This window comes from Pseudophryne corroboree, chromosome 1 (genome assembly GCF_028390025.1).
Source record: "Pseudophryne corroboree isolate aPseCor3 chromosome 1, aPseCor3.hap2, whole genome shotgun sequence".
In the NCBI taxonomy this organism is placed as follows: Eukaryota; Metazoa; Chordata; class Amphibia; order Anura; family Myobatrachidae; genus Pseudophryne; species Pseudophryne corroboree.
This window is the reverse complement of record NC_086444.1, coordinates 838,215,738-838,232,189: the sequence shown is the minus strand read 5'-3', so window position 1 is coordinate 838,232,189 and position 16,452 is coordinate 838,215,738. Positions and strand designations below refer to the sequence as shown.

The window sequence follows — 16,452 nt, the reverse complement described above, 5'->3', positions numbered from 1 at the left end:
CGTAAGAGACGCCCTAAGTGGTACTCTGCAGTTGGATATGTGCGTTCCTCGCACCAGGAGACATATTTCCTCCAGATATGATGGTAGTGTTTTGACGTTACAGGTTTTCTGGCCTGAACTATGGTTGCAATAACCTTCTTGGAAAGGCCTTTGTGAGCTAAGATGCTCCACTCAACTTCCAAGCCATCAAACGAAGTTGCCATAAGTCCGGGTAGACGAACGGTCCCTGTTGCAGAAGATCTTTTCTCAGTGGCAAAGGCCAAGGGTCTGTCACGGACATGTACAGAAGATCTGCATACCACGCCCTCCGAGGCCAATCTGGGGCAATCACAATTGCCTGGACTCTTTGATTCCTGATTCGTTTGAGCACCCTCGGGAACAACAGAATCGGAGGAAACCGGTAGACCAACTGATAAGGCTAAGGAGATGTCATGGCATCTATTGCCCTCGCCTGAGGGTCCCTGGTTCTTGAGCAATACCAGCGAAGAATCTTGTTGAGTCGAGAAGCCATCATGTCTATCTGTGGGCAGCCCCACAAGTCGATGATCTGTTGAAAAACCTGTTGGTGGAGACCCCACTCTCCCGGGTGGAGATCGTGGCGACTGAGGAAGTCCGCTTCCCAGTTGTCCACCCCCGGAATGAAGATGGCGGACATCGCTTTTGCGTTTCTTTCTGTCCAGAGGAGTATTTTTGACACCTCTCGCATGCAGGCTCTGCTTTTTGTCCCTCCTTGTCGATTTATGTAAGCCACTGCCGTGGCGTTGACCGACTGAACTTGGATCGCCCAATTCCTGAGCAGAGGAGAGGCCAGAAGCAGAGCATTGTAGATCGCCCAAAGTTCTAGAACGTTGATTGGAAGAAGGGCTTCGTGGGTCGACCATCTGCCCTGGAACTGAGCCCCTTGGGTGACAGCTCCACATCCTCACAGACTCGCATCTGTCGTAAGGAGGATCCAATCCTGAATCCCAAAACCACGACCTTCCAGTAGGTTGGAGGACTGTAGCCACCACAGGAGGGAGATCCTGGCCTGAGGGGACAGCCGAATTTTCCGGTGTATTTGAAGATGCGATCCGGACCACTTGCTCAGGAGATCCAATTGAAAATTTCTGGCATGGAACCTTTCATATTGAATGGCTTCATAGGAGGCTAACATCTTTACCAACAACTTTATGCAAAGATGAATGGATATCAGAGTAGGCCGTAGAACTAGTCGTACCAACTCCTGAAGTGTTTTTGCTCTGTCCTCTGGGAGGAACAATTTCTGGGCCACAGTATCCAGCCACATTCCCAGGAACAGGAGGTACTGGGTTGGCTCCAAGTGGGACTTCTGTAAATTGAGGATCCACCCATGGTGTGACAGAAGTTGGATAATGCGGTCTATATGGAGCAATAAAAGCTACCTGAATCTTGCCTTTATCAAGAGATCGTCCAGATAAGAGACAATATTGACACTCTGGACCCGGAGTTGGAACAACATCTCCGCCATCACCTTGGTGAATACGCTCGGGGATGTGGATAGGCCGAAGGGTAGGGCCTGGACTTGGTAGTGATCGTTCAGCAGGGCAAACCGCTGGTAAGCCTGGTGAAGCGGCCAAATGGGGATATGGAGAGAAGCATCCTTTCTATCCAGAGAGACAAGAAACTCCCGTTCCTCCAGGCCCGCAATCACTGCTCTCAAGGATTCCAGCTTGAACTTGAAAACCTTGAGGTAAGGGTTCAAGGATTTCAGATTCAGAATGGGGCGTACCGAACAGTTTAGTTTCAGCACCACAAACAGGTTGGAGTAGCAGCCCTCTCCCTGTTGTGGCATCGGTACTGGAACAATGACCTTGGACTGGACCAACTTTAGGATAGCCTGTTGCAGCGTAACCCGTATATCCTCCAAAGCTGGTAAGCCTGATTTGAAAAATCGTTGGGGAGGAGCGCTGTCGAACTCCAGCTTGTAACCCTGGGAAATTAGGTCCCTTGCCCAGGTATCCTGGCAGGATCTGCCCCAGATGCAGCTGAAGTGGCGCAGGCGAGCTCCCACCTCGAGGTCCCCTCGGGGTGGGGAGGCACCGTCATGCTGAGGCTTTTGTGGAAGTTGCACTGGTGCTTGGTTCCTGGGAAACAGCAGCAGCTGGTTTCTTGACTTACCTCTGGTGCCTCATTGGAGGCACCTCTGGCTCATGACCTGAACCCGGTGGTCTGAAAGGACTGGTTGGACGGCCCCGGGTGGACATGCCTAGCCGGCGGGGCCCCTGAGGGGAGAAACGTGGATTTCCCTGCAATGACCTTTGAAATACATGTATCTAATTCAACTCCGAAGAGCCACTCCCCTGAAAATGGGAGAGACTCCACACTGCGCTTGGAATTGCGTCCACAATCCACTGATGCAGCCACAAAGCTCTGCGCGCCGACACTGCCATGGTAGTAGTCCTAGCATTAATAGTACCTATTTCCTTGAAAGAGTCTCATAACACACGTGCAGTGTCTTGAATGTGTTTAAGGAGGGTCACCATAGTGACAAGGAGCATATCCCCCGCAAGGCCCTCTTGAATTTGAGTCGCCCAGGTATGGATAGCATGAGACATCCAGCAACCCGCTATCACAGGTCTTTTGTGACACTCCAGCCGCTGTGTAAAAAGACTTTAGTGTAGTTTCTATTTTCCTGTCCCCAGGGTCTTTGAGCTAAAAAAAACCCCAGGGTGACCTCGTGGAGGGTCCCATATGCCGCCCCCGCGTTTTGCCGTACCAAGCACCGGGGAACCCCCTCTAGTGGAGCCCCTGGTTTGTACTCATTCCTGATGTCACCTTAAAGCTTTGTTAGGAGTGTGCGGCGTGCTGCGATTGCGACCACCAAGGTGCAGTGCCCCGAGGAACTAGCAACCTCTCAGGACAGTGGTCGTGCAGCGGGGAAGCGGCTCTGACACCTTACAGAGGCCGGTGACCGCCCCCATCCCCCCCCCCCCCTCTCTAACTCCCGTGGTGCAAGTATACTGTTGCCCAGACAGTATACCCAAAATAATAAAGTTTAAAAGAAACTGAAGAAAAATCCTCTGGAGCTCCCAGAGTGTGCATCCTCTCCTGAGGGCACTTTTTTCTAAACTGTCTGTGGGAGGGGGCATAGAGGGGAGGAGTCAGCACACCCAGTTGAAGAAATTTAGAGTGCACTGGCTCCTTTGGACCCCTTTTATACCCCATCATATTAAGTGAGCCCCAGTATCCCTTATGGATGCCAGAGAAATTAAGTGTTAAGTCTCCACCTTGCTTGCTCTGTTTTTTCTCTAACTGGCTATATCCCTAATGACACTGGTTCTACACCTTTCCATTAGGCTATGTACAAAGATTTTGTATGGGTACATAATTAAGAATACAAAGTATATGTGTGTGTGTGTGTGTGTGTGTGCGTGCGTGCGTGCGTGCGCGCAGTGGCGTAACTACTGCCCCCGCAGCCCTCGCGGTGGCTTGGGGGCGAGGGGCTGCGGGGGCGCCACTGATTTACAGCAGACTGACATGCGGACGAGCGTCCGCATGTCAGTCTGCAGTCTCCTTCCTAGAACCAACCCAGAGGGCACAGCGCGCCTCCCTGTGTCCCTCCTGCTGCATCATCTCCGGCGGCCGCGGGTCTAATAGGGGAAAGTGCCGTCCGTGTCTCCGTGAGCTCTAATTGGCTCACGAACCGGCACTTCCCCCTATTAGACCCGCGGCCGCCGGAGATGATGCAGCAGGAGGGACACAGGAGAGGTGAGCTGTGCCCTCCGTGTCCCTCCAAAAAGCGGGGGGCGGGGGGGGGGGGGATCTGGCACTGGGGGGAATATCTGGCACTGGGGCATATATGGCACTGGGGGGAATATCTGGCACTGGGGCATATATGGCACTGGGGGGAATATCTGGCCCTGGGGCATATATGGCACTGGGGGGGGAATATCTGGCACTGGGGGCATATATGGCACTGGGGGGGGAATATCTGGCACTGGGGGGAATATCTGGCACTGGGGCATATATGGCACTGGGGGGAATATCTGGCACTGGGGCATATATGGCACTGGGGGGGAATATCTGGCACTGGGGGCATATATGGCACTGGGGGCATATATGGCACTGGGAGGGAATATCTGGCACTGGGGCATATATGGCACGGGGGGAATATCTGGCACTGGGGGGCATATATGGCACTGGGGGGCATATATGGCACTGGGGGGGAATATCTGGCACTGGGGGCATATGTGGCACTGGGGGCATATTTGGCACTGGGGGGGAATATATGGCACGGGGGCATATGTGGCACTGGGGGGGAATATCTGGCATTGGGGGCATATATGGCACTGGGGGGAATATCTGGCACTGGGGGCATATATGGCACGGGGGGAATATCTGGCACGGGGGGCATATATGGCACTGGGGGCATATATGGCACTGGGGGGGAATATCTGGCACTGGGGGCATATATGGCACTGGGGGGGGGGGAATATCTGGCACTGGGGCATATATGGCACTGGGGGGAATATCTGGCACTGGGGCATATATGGCACTGGGGGGGGGAATATCTGGCACTGGGGGCATATATGGCACTGGGGGGGGAATATCTGGCACTGGGGGGAATATCTGGCACTGGGGCATATATGGCACTGGGGGGAATATCTGGCACTGGGGCATATATGGCACTGGGGGGGAATATCTGGCACTGGGGGCATATATGGCACTGGGGGCATATATGGCACTGGGGGGGAATATCTGGCACTGGGGCATATATGGCACGGGGGGAATATCTGGCACTGGGGGGCATATATGGCACTGGGGGGCATATATGGCACTGGGGGGGAATATCTGGCACTGGGGGCATATGTGGCACTGGGGGCATATTTGGCACTGGGGGGGAATATATGGCACGGGGGCATATGTGGCACTGGGGGGGAATATCTGGCATTGGGGGCATATATGGCACTGGGGGGAATATCTGGCACTGGGGGCATATATGGCACGGGGGGAATATCTGGCACGGGGGGCATATATGGCACTGGGGGCATATATGGCACTGGGGGGGAATATCTGGCACTGGGGGCATATATGGCACTGGGGGGGGGGAATATCTGGCACTGGGGGCATATATGGCACTGGGGGCATATATGGCACTGGGGGCATATATGGCACTGGGGGGGGGGAATATATGGCACTGGGGGCATATCTGGCACTGGGGGCATATGTGGCACTGGGGGGGAATATCTGGCACTGGGGGCATATGTGGCACTGGGGGGGGATATGTGTACCTGGCACATGGGGGGGCTATATTTGGCACTGGGGCATGTGAGTACCTGGCACCGTGGGGGAATATCTGGCACTGGGGACATACGTGGCACTGGGAGCACAGCCCTAGCAACAAGGACTACCTCCTAGCAACAAGCATGACACCCAGTGCATGAAACACCTGGCAACGAGCATGACACCCAGTGCATGAAACACCTGGCAACGAGCATGACACCATGAGCATGAAAACCCCTGGCACCGTGCATGGAACCAAGAGCATGAAACCCCTGGCAACGAGCATGACACCCAGTGCATGAAACCCCTGACAACGAGCAGGTAATTGAAAAGTAATTAGAAGCCTTACTGTAGGACTTAATGTGTAATGGGCATTACGGTGTGTGGCATAATGTATCACGGACATTGCGGTGTGTGTCATAATGTGTCACAGGCATTACGGTGTATGGTATACTATATCGCGGGCATTGTGATATGTGGTATAATGTCTCAGGGTCACTGCAGTGTGTGGCATAATGTATCACGGACATTGCGGTGTGCGTCATAATGTGTCACAGACATTGTATGTGCTATAATGTATCAGGGGCATTGCAGTGTGTAGCATAATGTATAACGGGCATTGCGATTCCTGTCATAATGTGTCACAGGCATTACGGTGTGTGGCATAATGTGTCACAGGCATTACGTTGTGTGGCATAATGTGTCGGGGGCATTACAGTGTGTGCATATTGTGTCATGTGCATTATTGTGTGCGGCATAATGTCTAAGGGCCATTGCAGTATGTGGCATAATGTATACTGGGCATTACTATAAGGAGGAAAAATGACAAATAATGTAAGGGGCATGAATCAGGATTATTTTTCTTTCCTGTGGTGGCCAACGTATGGGCGTGCAGGTTGCAAAACTGGGGTATAAGGTAGTCTTTTCCTGCAATGCCACGCCCCTTTATGCGAAACCACGCCCATTCCAACGAAACCACGCCCCTTTGAAGGCGCGCACATATTTATCCCTTTCTTGCTCCCAATTATGGAGCATGAAGGAGGGGGGGGGGGCGCCGAAGAATTTTTTGGCTTGGGGGAGAAAAATTTCTAGTTACGCCACTGTGTGTGTGTGTGTGTGTGTGTGTGTGTGTGTGTGTGTGTGTTAAGCTTCCCCAGTGTAACCTGAATTGCGTATTAAAGACAGATGTGGTTGTGTCATAAGAATGGCGCTACTCAGTTAAACCAAGATGGTGACGGGATGATGCACTTAACATTAGAATATGCAATCAGATATGATAAAATATCTTATTTAATAAACAAGTGGACATGTATATGAAAGCAATGTCACACAGAAAGGGACAATAAAAACATTAAAAATGTTTTTACTGTCTCTTAAAAATGTTTTTATTGTCACTTTCTGTGTAACATTGCTTTCATATACATCTCCACTTCTTTATTAAATAAGATATTTTATCATATCTGATTGCATATTCTAATGTTAAGTGCATCATCCCGTCACCATCTTGGTTTAACTGAGTAGCGACATTCTTATGACACAACACCACCTACCTTTAATAGATAATTAAGAATGATTGGTGTTACATTTTGAGAAGGTAAGGGACTAGGGAAAGAAGCAACTGATCTAGCAGCACTTCATAACACCTTAGTAAAGTATGGGTATTATACATTACTCTTTTAATATTTACATTAGACAAATACAAATAAAATATAAAAAAAAGATTAGGATTTCTCAAAATTGTAATCTAAAATTGGAAAAATCTATTTTTAAATACCTGATGGCAATCGTCTAGTATATCTATGTAGACTGGATCACTTAAGGCCATAACAGTTCAGAACCATAGACAAGTTCACCAGACGATCGAAACTTTTGTGTAATGTACTTTAGTTGGTAGGTCAGTGTGTATGTTCATTTTGAACTCCACTAAACGGCTCAAATGAGGTTTGTAAGCCAAAGATTGAATGTTGTTCAGGTGTGTGGCCAAAATGGCAGGTTCTCCTGTTCACCCATGTTGCTAGTTTTACACAAATACAAGTTCTGTGCAATTCCTTCATATGTGATTGAGCTGTAACATTTTAGAAACGGTAAGCCACAGACAGGAACGCCCTCATAGCACTCATCTATTTTCCCCGGTTTTAGGAGACAAGCCATAGCAAAAACAGAATTGACTTTTAAAATGGTGTTTTGAAATTCCATAAAAATAATGTATAATGCCATTCAGTTTACAAATAAATACATAGTAACATAGTACATAGTATCTAAGGTTGAAAAAAAGACAATTGTCCATCGGGTTCAACCTATTTGTGGTCTCCTATGCACGATTATTTTATATAAAATTTTGACTGAAGTTGCTGACTGCCGTTCCGATTAACCCCTCTTTTTTATAATAACCATAGTGCGTGACTATGCCCCGTAACCCTGGATATCCTTATCCATTAGGAATTTATCTAACCCATTCTTAAAGGTCTTGACTGAGTTGGCCATTACAACTCCCTCAGGCAGGGAATTCCAAACACGTATCGTCCTTACCGTAAAAAAGCCTTTACGCCGTATTGTGTGGAATCTCCTCTCCTCTAACCTGAGCGAGTGTCCACGAGTTCTCTATGTTGATCTAACCAAAAACAGGTCCTGCGCAAGATCTGTATATTGTCCCCATATATATTTGTAAATGTTGATTATGTCCCTTCTTAATCTTCTCTTTTCCAGTGTAAACATGTCTAGTCTTGCAAGCCTTTCCTCGTATTCCAGCGTCTCCATACCCTTAATTAGTTTGGTCGCCCGCCTTTGAACCTTTTCTAGCTCCAGGATATCCTTTTTGTAGTAAGGTGCCCAGAATTGTACACAGTATTCAAGGTGTGGCCTCACAAGTGATTTATATAACGGGAGTATAATACTCTCGTCCCTAGCATCAATTCCCCGCTTTATGCATGCTAATATCTTATTAGCCTTCTTTGCTGCAGTCCTACTTTGGGTACTACTGCTTAGTTTGCGATCTATGAGGACACCTAAGTCCTTTTCCAGTACAGAATCCCCTAATTTTACCCCATTTAGTAGGTAGGTGTTATTTTTGTTCTTGTTACCACAGTGCATTACCTTACACTTGTCTGTATTGAAGCGCATTCTCCATTTCACTGCCCAAGCTTCTAATTTAACTAAGTCATTCTGAAGCGACTCAGCATCCCCCACCGCATTTATAACTTTACACAATTTGGTATCATCTGCAAAAATTGACACCATGCTCTCTAGACCTTCTGTTAGGTCGTTAATGAAAATATTGAACAATAGCGGTCCTAATACTGAGCCTTGCGGCACACCACTTAGCACTTCAGTCCAAGTTGAAAAAGATCCATTAACCACAACGCGCTGCTCCCTATTATCTAACCAGTTTTTGACTCAAGTGCATATTGTGCTTCCTAGCCCTGATTTTTGTAGCTTGTAGATAAGTCTCATGTGTGGTACAGTATCGAACGCTTTGGCAAAATCTAAAAAGATTACATCCACCTCTTTACCCTGATCTAGGTTTGCGCTTACTGTTTCATAAAAGCCAAGTAAGTTGGTTTGACAGGATCTGTCATTCATAAACCCATGTTGATTCCTTTTAATGACCTTATTGACTTCAAGGAACTTCTGAATACTATCTCTTAGAATACCTTCCAATACTTTCCCCACTATAGATGTAAGACTAACTGGTCTATAATTACCTGGTTCAGCTTTACTTCCCTTTTTGAATATAGGCACTACTTCCGCTATACGCCAGTCTTTGGGAACCATACCTGATATTACTGAATCCTTAAAGATCAAAAATAGCGGTTTTGCAAGTTCAGAATGAAGCTCCATTAGAACCCTTGGGTGAATACCACCGGGACCTGGTGACTTATTAATCTTTAAATGTTTTAATCGGTCACAGACTACTTCCTCGCTTAAATAAGTATCTATCAGTGGGATATTCTCATTATTAAGATTATATGTTAGTCCCTGAATTGGGTCCTCTCTAGTAAATACTGTTGAAAAAAACCCATTTAGTGTGTCCGCTATGTCATCATTTTTGCTTAAGACTCCCAACTTGTCTTTTAAAGGGCCTATACTCTCCTTCTTTAATCTCTTGCTATTAATTTATTTAAAGATTTTTTTGGGATTCGCTTTGCTTTCCTTTGCTACTGGTTTTTCAGTTTCTACTTTAGCCGCTCTTATTTCCTTTTTGCTTATTTTGTTACATTCCTTATAGTGCTGAAATGACTCTGCTTCCCCGTCAGATTTGTAATTTTTAAATGCTCGCCTTTTCTTGCCCATAAGTTCCTTAATCTTTTTGTTAAGCCACATCGGTTTATGATTTTTATTCCTTTTTTTGCTGCTCATAGGAATAAATTTGAGTGTATTTTTAGCTAGCAGGAATTTTAGTACCTCCCATTTCTCCGTAGTATTTTTTCCTAAAAACAAACCTTCCCATTCAATATCCCTGAAAAATACCCTCATCTTTTCAAAATTTGCTTTGCTAAAGTTTAGAGTCCTAGTTGGGCCAGTATAGGGCTGTTTATGGAAACGGATATTGAATGTGACCATATTGTGGTCGCTGTTTCCTATGGGTTCCCCTACTATAATACCTGATACCAAATCCCCATTGTTTGTTAATACCAGGTCTAAGATTGCATTGTACCTAATTGTAAAGAAAAATAATAAAGACCTATGACATCTCACATAATAAAATAATGGTTTAGAAAAGGCGCCTTGAAATGTAAGGATAATCCTACACAATTACATTGCTGTGGACAGTGGTGTTTGTGTTTTGGGAAATCTGAAGAGATTGTTTGTTACATAAAATAGCAGCAATGTAGTAAATTAACTAATTTACACCAAAATGTGAATAATGTATTTTATTCAAACCCCACAATATTTAGCTTTAGCATCCATACGTGCCTAAATATTGCAAACTAGTTGCCAGACGTCAAAATGACAGAACAGTAATGTCAGCATCGGCGGCTGTGCCCACCTGAAAGGAGCCACACTTGAATTTCTCCTTCTGGCACCATCTAGTGCCCTGTGGCGAGCAAAATACTTGAGTCCCCCCCCCCCCCCCATAGAAGTAAGGAGCAGCGTTTGTTTTCTATATCCTATATAATAAAACACTAACTGTCTCAGCCATAAATAGAGTAAAAAGGATTAACGAAAATAATCAAATTTCACAAGAGAATGAGTTTAGTTTACAACTGTGAGACACCTACTTCTGGTTGGGAATCTGAATCAACAGACGCCAGGAGATCAAGCATAGAAACCATGGCACCCGGATGTATGATGACTGCATCTGAACTCGTCAGAGGGGATGTTCCTGGATGAAATTTCATATCACTGATGTTTTTAGGAGGGATTAGGGAAGATGTGGCTACTGTATGATAGACATGTCTGCAAAAAAGGAAAACACAGGACATATTTATGAAAGAAAAATTAAAGTTCTTTTGTCCAAACACACAGTACTAGGAAGAGTTTAACAGACCTAACTAGGACATCTATAGAACAGAACAGAATAATTTACGGTCACTTCCACATTACAAAAATGTATCAGCGAGATTATAATGCAAAAACTCACAACTTGATAAAATGACATAAAACAAACAAGAATTAAATTAACAATGGCTGATGGAAAGAAGCAATGCCGCAACCTGCTAGTACAGCACCCAATATACCTAAAACGTTTTCCAGAGGGAAACAGAAGAGAGAGTGACTCGGGTGGTTAGGATCAGCAATGATCTTGTCTGCTTTTAATAGGCACCTGTTAGTGAAACGTTTCTCCATTTTAGGCAAGGATTGGCCAATGGTTCTTTCAGCCGCTTTAATCACTAAAGCGAATGATCTACAATCTGATCATTTGGAATTCACATGCCATACGGTAAGGGCGTTGTTAAAAGATTTATACCGCAGTAAAAATTTACCAGAATCAGCCTAGGTAAACCAATTGTTTGGAGTCTTCTTAAGAAAAAAAAAGTATTGCTGAGCCTTCACAGCCTTATAGTTGAAATACCTTAGAACCACAATAGATCATCAGAAAAATTAATTCCCAGAAACTTAATTACGCTAACCATCTCTACCTCCGTAAAGGTCAAAAAGAAGTTTCCTAGTTCCTCTAAAATCTATTACCACATCCTTGGGTTTCTTGCTGTTGAAAAGCACCTTGTTTTCCTCTCCCCACTTTACAAGTTGCTCTGCTTCTTCCATTTAACTGTTCTCATCCCCATTGCTAATCAAGCCCACTATTGTGGTGTCCTCTGCAAATTTTTACAAAAAAGTTGGTTTCTTTCTTGACACACAATCCTATAAGTACAAGGAAACTAAAAGGGGACCTATTACACACCCTTGGGAACTGCTGTACACACAATAAGAGGATACCAACCTTCCACATGCCTGTTAAGCAATTTAAAATTCTGGCACATAGGGGTCTATTTACTAAGCCTTGGATGGAGATAAAGTCGCTGGAGATAAAGGACTAGCCATTTGGCTCCTGACTGCTATGTCATAGACTGTGTTTGGAAAAATAAGAATTTACTTACCGATAATTCTATTTCTCGGAGTCCGTAGTGGATGCTGGGGTTCCTGAAAGGACCATGGGGAATAGCGGCTCCGCAGGAGACAGGGCACAAAAAGTAAAGCTTTCCGATCAGGTGGTGTGCACTGGCTCCTCCCCCTATGACCCTCCTCCAAGCCTCAGTTAGGTACTGTGCCCGGACGAGCGTACACAATAAGGGAGGAATTTTGAATCCCGGGTAAGACTCATACCAGCCACACCAATCACACCGTACAACTTGTGATCAAACCCAGTTAACAGTATGATAACAGAGGAGCCTCTGAAAGATGGCTTCCTAAACAATAACCCGAATTAGTTAACAATAACTATGTACAATTATTGCAGATAATCCGCACTTGGGATGGGCGCCCAGCATCCACTACGGACTCCGAGAAATAGAATTATCGGTAAGTAAATTCTTATTTTCTCTATCGTCCTAGTGGATGCTGGGGTTCCTGAAAGGACCATGGGGATTATACCAAAGCTCCCAAACGGGCGGGAGAGTGCGGATGACTCTGCAGCACCGAATGAGAGAACTCCAGGTCCTCCTTAGCCAGAGTATCAAATTTGTAAAATTTTACAAACGTGTTCTCCCCTGACCACGTAGCTGCTCGGCAAAGTTGTAATGCCGAGACCCCTCGGGCAGCCGCCCAAGATGAGCCCACCTTCCTTGTGGAGTGGGCCTTTACAGATTTAGGCTGTGGCAGGCCTGCCACAGAATGTGCAAGTTGGATTGTGCTACAGATCCAACGAGCAATCGTCTGCTTAGACGCAGGAGCACCCATCTTGTTGGGTGCATACAATATAAACAACGAGTCAGATTTTCTGACTCCAGCTGTCCTTGCAATATATATTTTTAATGCTCTGACAACGTCCAGTAACTTGGAGTCCTCCAAGTCACTTGTAGCCGCAGGCACTACAATAGGCTGGTTCAGATGAAATGCTGACACCACCTTAGGGAGAAAATGCGGACGAGTCCGCAGTTCTGCCCTGTCCGAATGGAAAATCAGATATGGACTTTTGTAAGATAAAGCTGCCAGTTCTGACACTCTCCTGGCCGAAGCCAGGGCTAGTAACATGGTCACTTTCCATGTGAGATATTTTAAATCCACCTTTTTTAGTGGTTCAAACCAATGAGATTTTAGAAATTCCAAAACCACATTGAGATCCCACGGTGCCACTGGAGGCACCACAGGAGGCTGTATATGCAGCACTCCCTTAACAAAAGTCTGGACTTCAGGAACTGAAGCCAATTCTTTTTGAAAGAAAATCGACAGGGCCGAAATTTGAACCTTAATAGATCCCAATTTGAGACCCATAGACAATCCTGATTGCAGGAAATGTAGGAATCGACCCAGTTGAAATTCCTCCGTCGGAGCACTCCGATCCTCGCACCACGCAACATATCTTCGCCAAATGCGGTGATAGTGTTGCACGGTTACTTCCTTCCTTGCTTTAATCAAAGTAGGAATGACTTCTTCCGGCATGCCTTTTTCCTTTAGGATCCGGCGTTCAACCGCCATGCCGTCAAACGCAGCCGCGGTAAGTCTTGAAACAGACAGGGACCCTGCTGAAGCAAGTCCCTCCTTAGAGGTAGAGGCCACGGATCTTCCGTGATCATCTCTTGAAGTTCCGGGTACCAAGTCCTTCTTGGCCAATCCGGAACCACTAGTATCGTTCTTACGCCTCTTTGCCGTATAATTCTCAATACTTTTGGTATGAGAGGCAGAGGAGGAAACACATACACCGACTGGTACACCCAAGGCGTTACCAGCGCGTCCACAGCTATTGCCTGCGGATCTCTTGACCTGGCGCAATACCTGTCCAGTTTTTTGTTGAGGCGAGACGCCATCATGTCCACCATTGGTCTTTCCCAACGGGTTACCAGCATGTGGAAGACTTCCGGATGAAGTCCCCACTCTCCCGGGTGAAGGTCGTGTCTGCTGAGGAAGTCTGCTTCCCAGTTGTCCACTCCCGGGATGAACACTGCTGACAGTGCTATCACATGATTCTCTGCCCAGCGAAGAATCCTTGCAGCTTCTGCCATTGCACTCCTGCTTCTTGTGCCGCCCTGTCTGTTTACATGGGCGACTGCCGTGATGTTGTCCGACTGGATCAACACCGGTTTTCCTTGAAGCAGAGGTTCTGCCTGGCTTAGAGCATTGTAGATTGCTCTTAGTTCCAGAATGTTTATGTGAAGAGACGTTTCCAGGCTCGTCCACACTCCCTGGAAGTTTCTTCCTTGTGCGACTGCTCCCCAGCCTCTCAGGCTGGCGTCCGTGGTCACCAGGATCCAATCCTGTATGCCGAATCTGCGGCCCTCCAATAGATGAGCACTCTGCAACCACCACAGAAGAGATACCCTTGTCCTTGGAGACAGGGTTATCCGCTGGTGCATCTGAAGATGCGACCCTGACCATTTGTCCAACAGATCCCTCTGGAAAATTCGTGCATGGAATCTGCCGAATGGAATTGCTTCGTAAGAAGCCACCATTTTTCCCAGGACTCTTGTGCATTGATGTACAGACACCTTTCCTGGTTTTAGGAGGTTCCTGACAAGCTCGGATAACTCCTTGGCTTTTTCCTCCGGGAGAAAAACCTTTTTCTGAACCGTGTCCAGAATCATCCCTAGGAACAGCAGACGAGTTGTCGGCATTAACTGGGATTTTGGAATATTCAGAATCCAGCCGTGCTGTTTTAGCACTTCTTGAGACAGTGCTAATCCCATCTCTAGCTGTTCTCTGGACCTTGCCCTTATTAGGAGATCGTCCAAGTATGGGATAATTAATACGCCTTTTCTTCGAAGAAGAATCATCATCTCGGCCATTACCTTTGTAAAGACCCGAGGTGCCGTGGACAATCCGAACGGCAGCGTCTGAAACTGATAGTGACAGTTTTGTACAACGAACCTGAGGTACCCCTGGTGTGAGGGGTAAATTGGAACGTGGAGGTACGCATCCTTGATGTCCAAGGACACCATAAAGTCCCCTTCTTCCAGGTTCGCTATCACTGCTCTGAGTGACTCCATTTTGAACTTGAACTTCTTTATGTACAGGTTCAAGGACTTCAGATTTAGAATAGGTCTTACCGAGCCGTCCGGCTTCGGTACCACAAATAGAGTGGAATAATACCCCTTTCCCTGTTGTAGAAGAGGTACCTTGACTATCACCTGCTGAGAGTACAGCTTGTGAATGGCTTCCAAAACCGTCTCCCTTTCGGAGGGGGACGTTGGTAAAGCAGACTTCAGGAAACGGCGAGGCGGATCTGTCTCTAGTTCCAACCTGTACCCCTGAGATATTATCTGCAGGATCCAGGGATCTACCTGCGAGTGAGCCCACTGCGTGCTGAAATTCTTGAGACGACCGCCCACCGCCCCCGAGTCCGCTTGAGAAGCCCCAGCGTCATGCTGAGGATTTTGTAGAAGCGGGGGGGGGCTTCTGTTCCTGGGAAGGAGCTGCCTGTTGGTGTCTCTTCCCCCTTCCTCTGCCTCGTGGCAGATATGAATATCCCTTTGCTCTCTTGTTTTTAAAGGAACGAAAGGGCTGCGGTTGAAAAGTCGGTGTCTTTTTCTGTTGGGGAGTAGCTTGAGGTAAAAAGGTGGATTTCCCGGCTGTAGCCGTGGCCACCAAATCTGATAGACCGACTCCAAATAACTCCTCCCCTTTATACGGCAAAACTTCCATATGCCGTTTTGAGTCCGCATCGCCTGACCACTGTCGCGTCCATAAACTTCTTCTGGCCGAAATGGACATAGCACTTACCCGTGATGCCAGTGTGCAGATATCCCTCTGTGCATCACGCATATAAAGAAATGCATCCTTTATTTGCTCTAAAGACAGTAAAACATTGTCCCTATCCAGGGTATCAATATTTTCAATCAGGGACTCTGACCAAGCTACTCCAGCACTGCACATCCAGGCTGTCGCTATAGCTGGTCGTAGTATAACACCTGTATGTGTGTATATACTTTTTTGGATATTTTCCATCCTCCTATCTGCTGGATCTTTAAGTGCGGCCGTCTCAGGAGAGGGTAACGCCACTTGTTTAGATAAGCGTGTGAGCGCCTTGTCCACCCTAGGAGGTGTTTCCCAGCGCGCCCTAACCTCTGGCGGGAAAGGGTATAAAGCCAATAACTTCTTTGAAATTAGCATCTTTTTATCGGGGGCAACCCACGCTTCATCACATACATCATTTAGTTCTTCTGATTCAGGAAAAACTATAGGTAGTTTTTTCACACCCCACATAATACCCTGTTTAGTGGTACCTGTAGTATCAGCTAAATGTAACGCCTCCTTCATTGCCAAAATCATATAACGTGTGGCCCTACTGGAAAATACGGTTGATTCGTCACCGTCGCCACTGGAATCAGTGCCTGTGTCTGGGTCTGTGTCGACCGACTGAGGCAAAGGGCGTTTTACAGCCCCTGACGGTGTTTGAGGCGCCTGGACAGGCACTAACTGATTGTCCGGCCGTCTCATGTCGTCAAACGACTGCTTTAGCGTGTTGACACTATCCCGTAATTCCATAAATAAAGGCATCCATTCTGGTGTCGACCCCCTAGGAGGTGACATCCCCATATTTGGCAATTGCTCCGCCTCCACACCAATATCGTCCTCATACATGTCGACACACACGTACCGACACACAGCAGACACACA

General features: G+C 46.8%; 1 protein-coding gene across 9 annotated transcripts in view; it reads right to left on the bottom strand.

The window, feature by feature from the left end:
- WDFY3 (WD repeat and FYVE domain containing 3) overlaps window positions 1-16,452 on the bottom strand; it is a 462,687-nt gene that overhangs the window by 175,849 nt on the left and 270,386 nt on the right. For all 9 annotated transcript variants that reach the window (XM_063919895.1, XM_063919894.1, XM_063919893.1 and 6 more), the window contains one exon: window positions 10,461-10,638. In XM_063919895.1, the coding sequence (XP_063775965.1) occupies window positions 10,461-10,638 (178 nt within the window). The remainder of the gene's footprint in view (window positions 1-10,460; window positions 10,639-16,452) is intronic.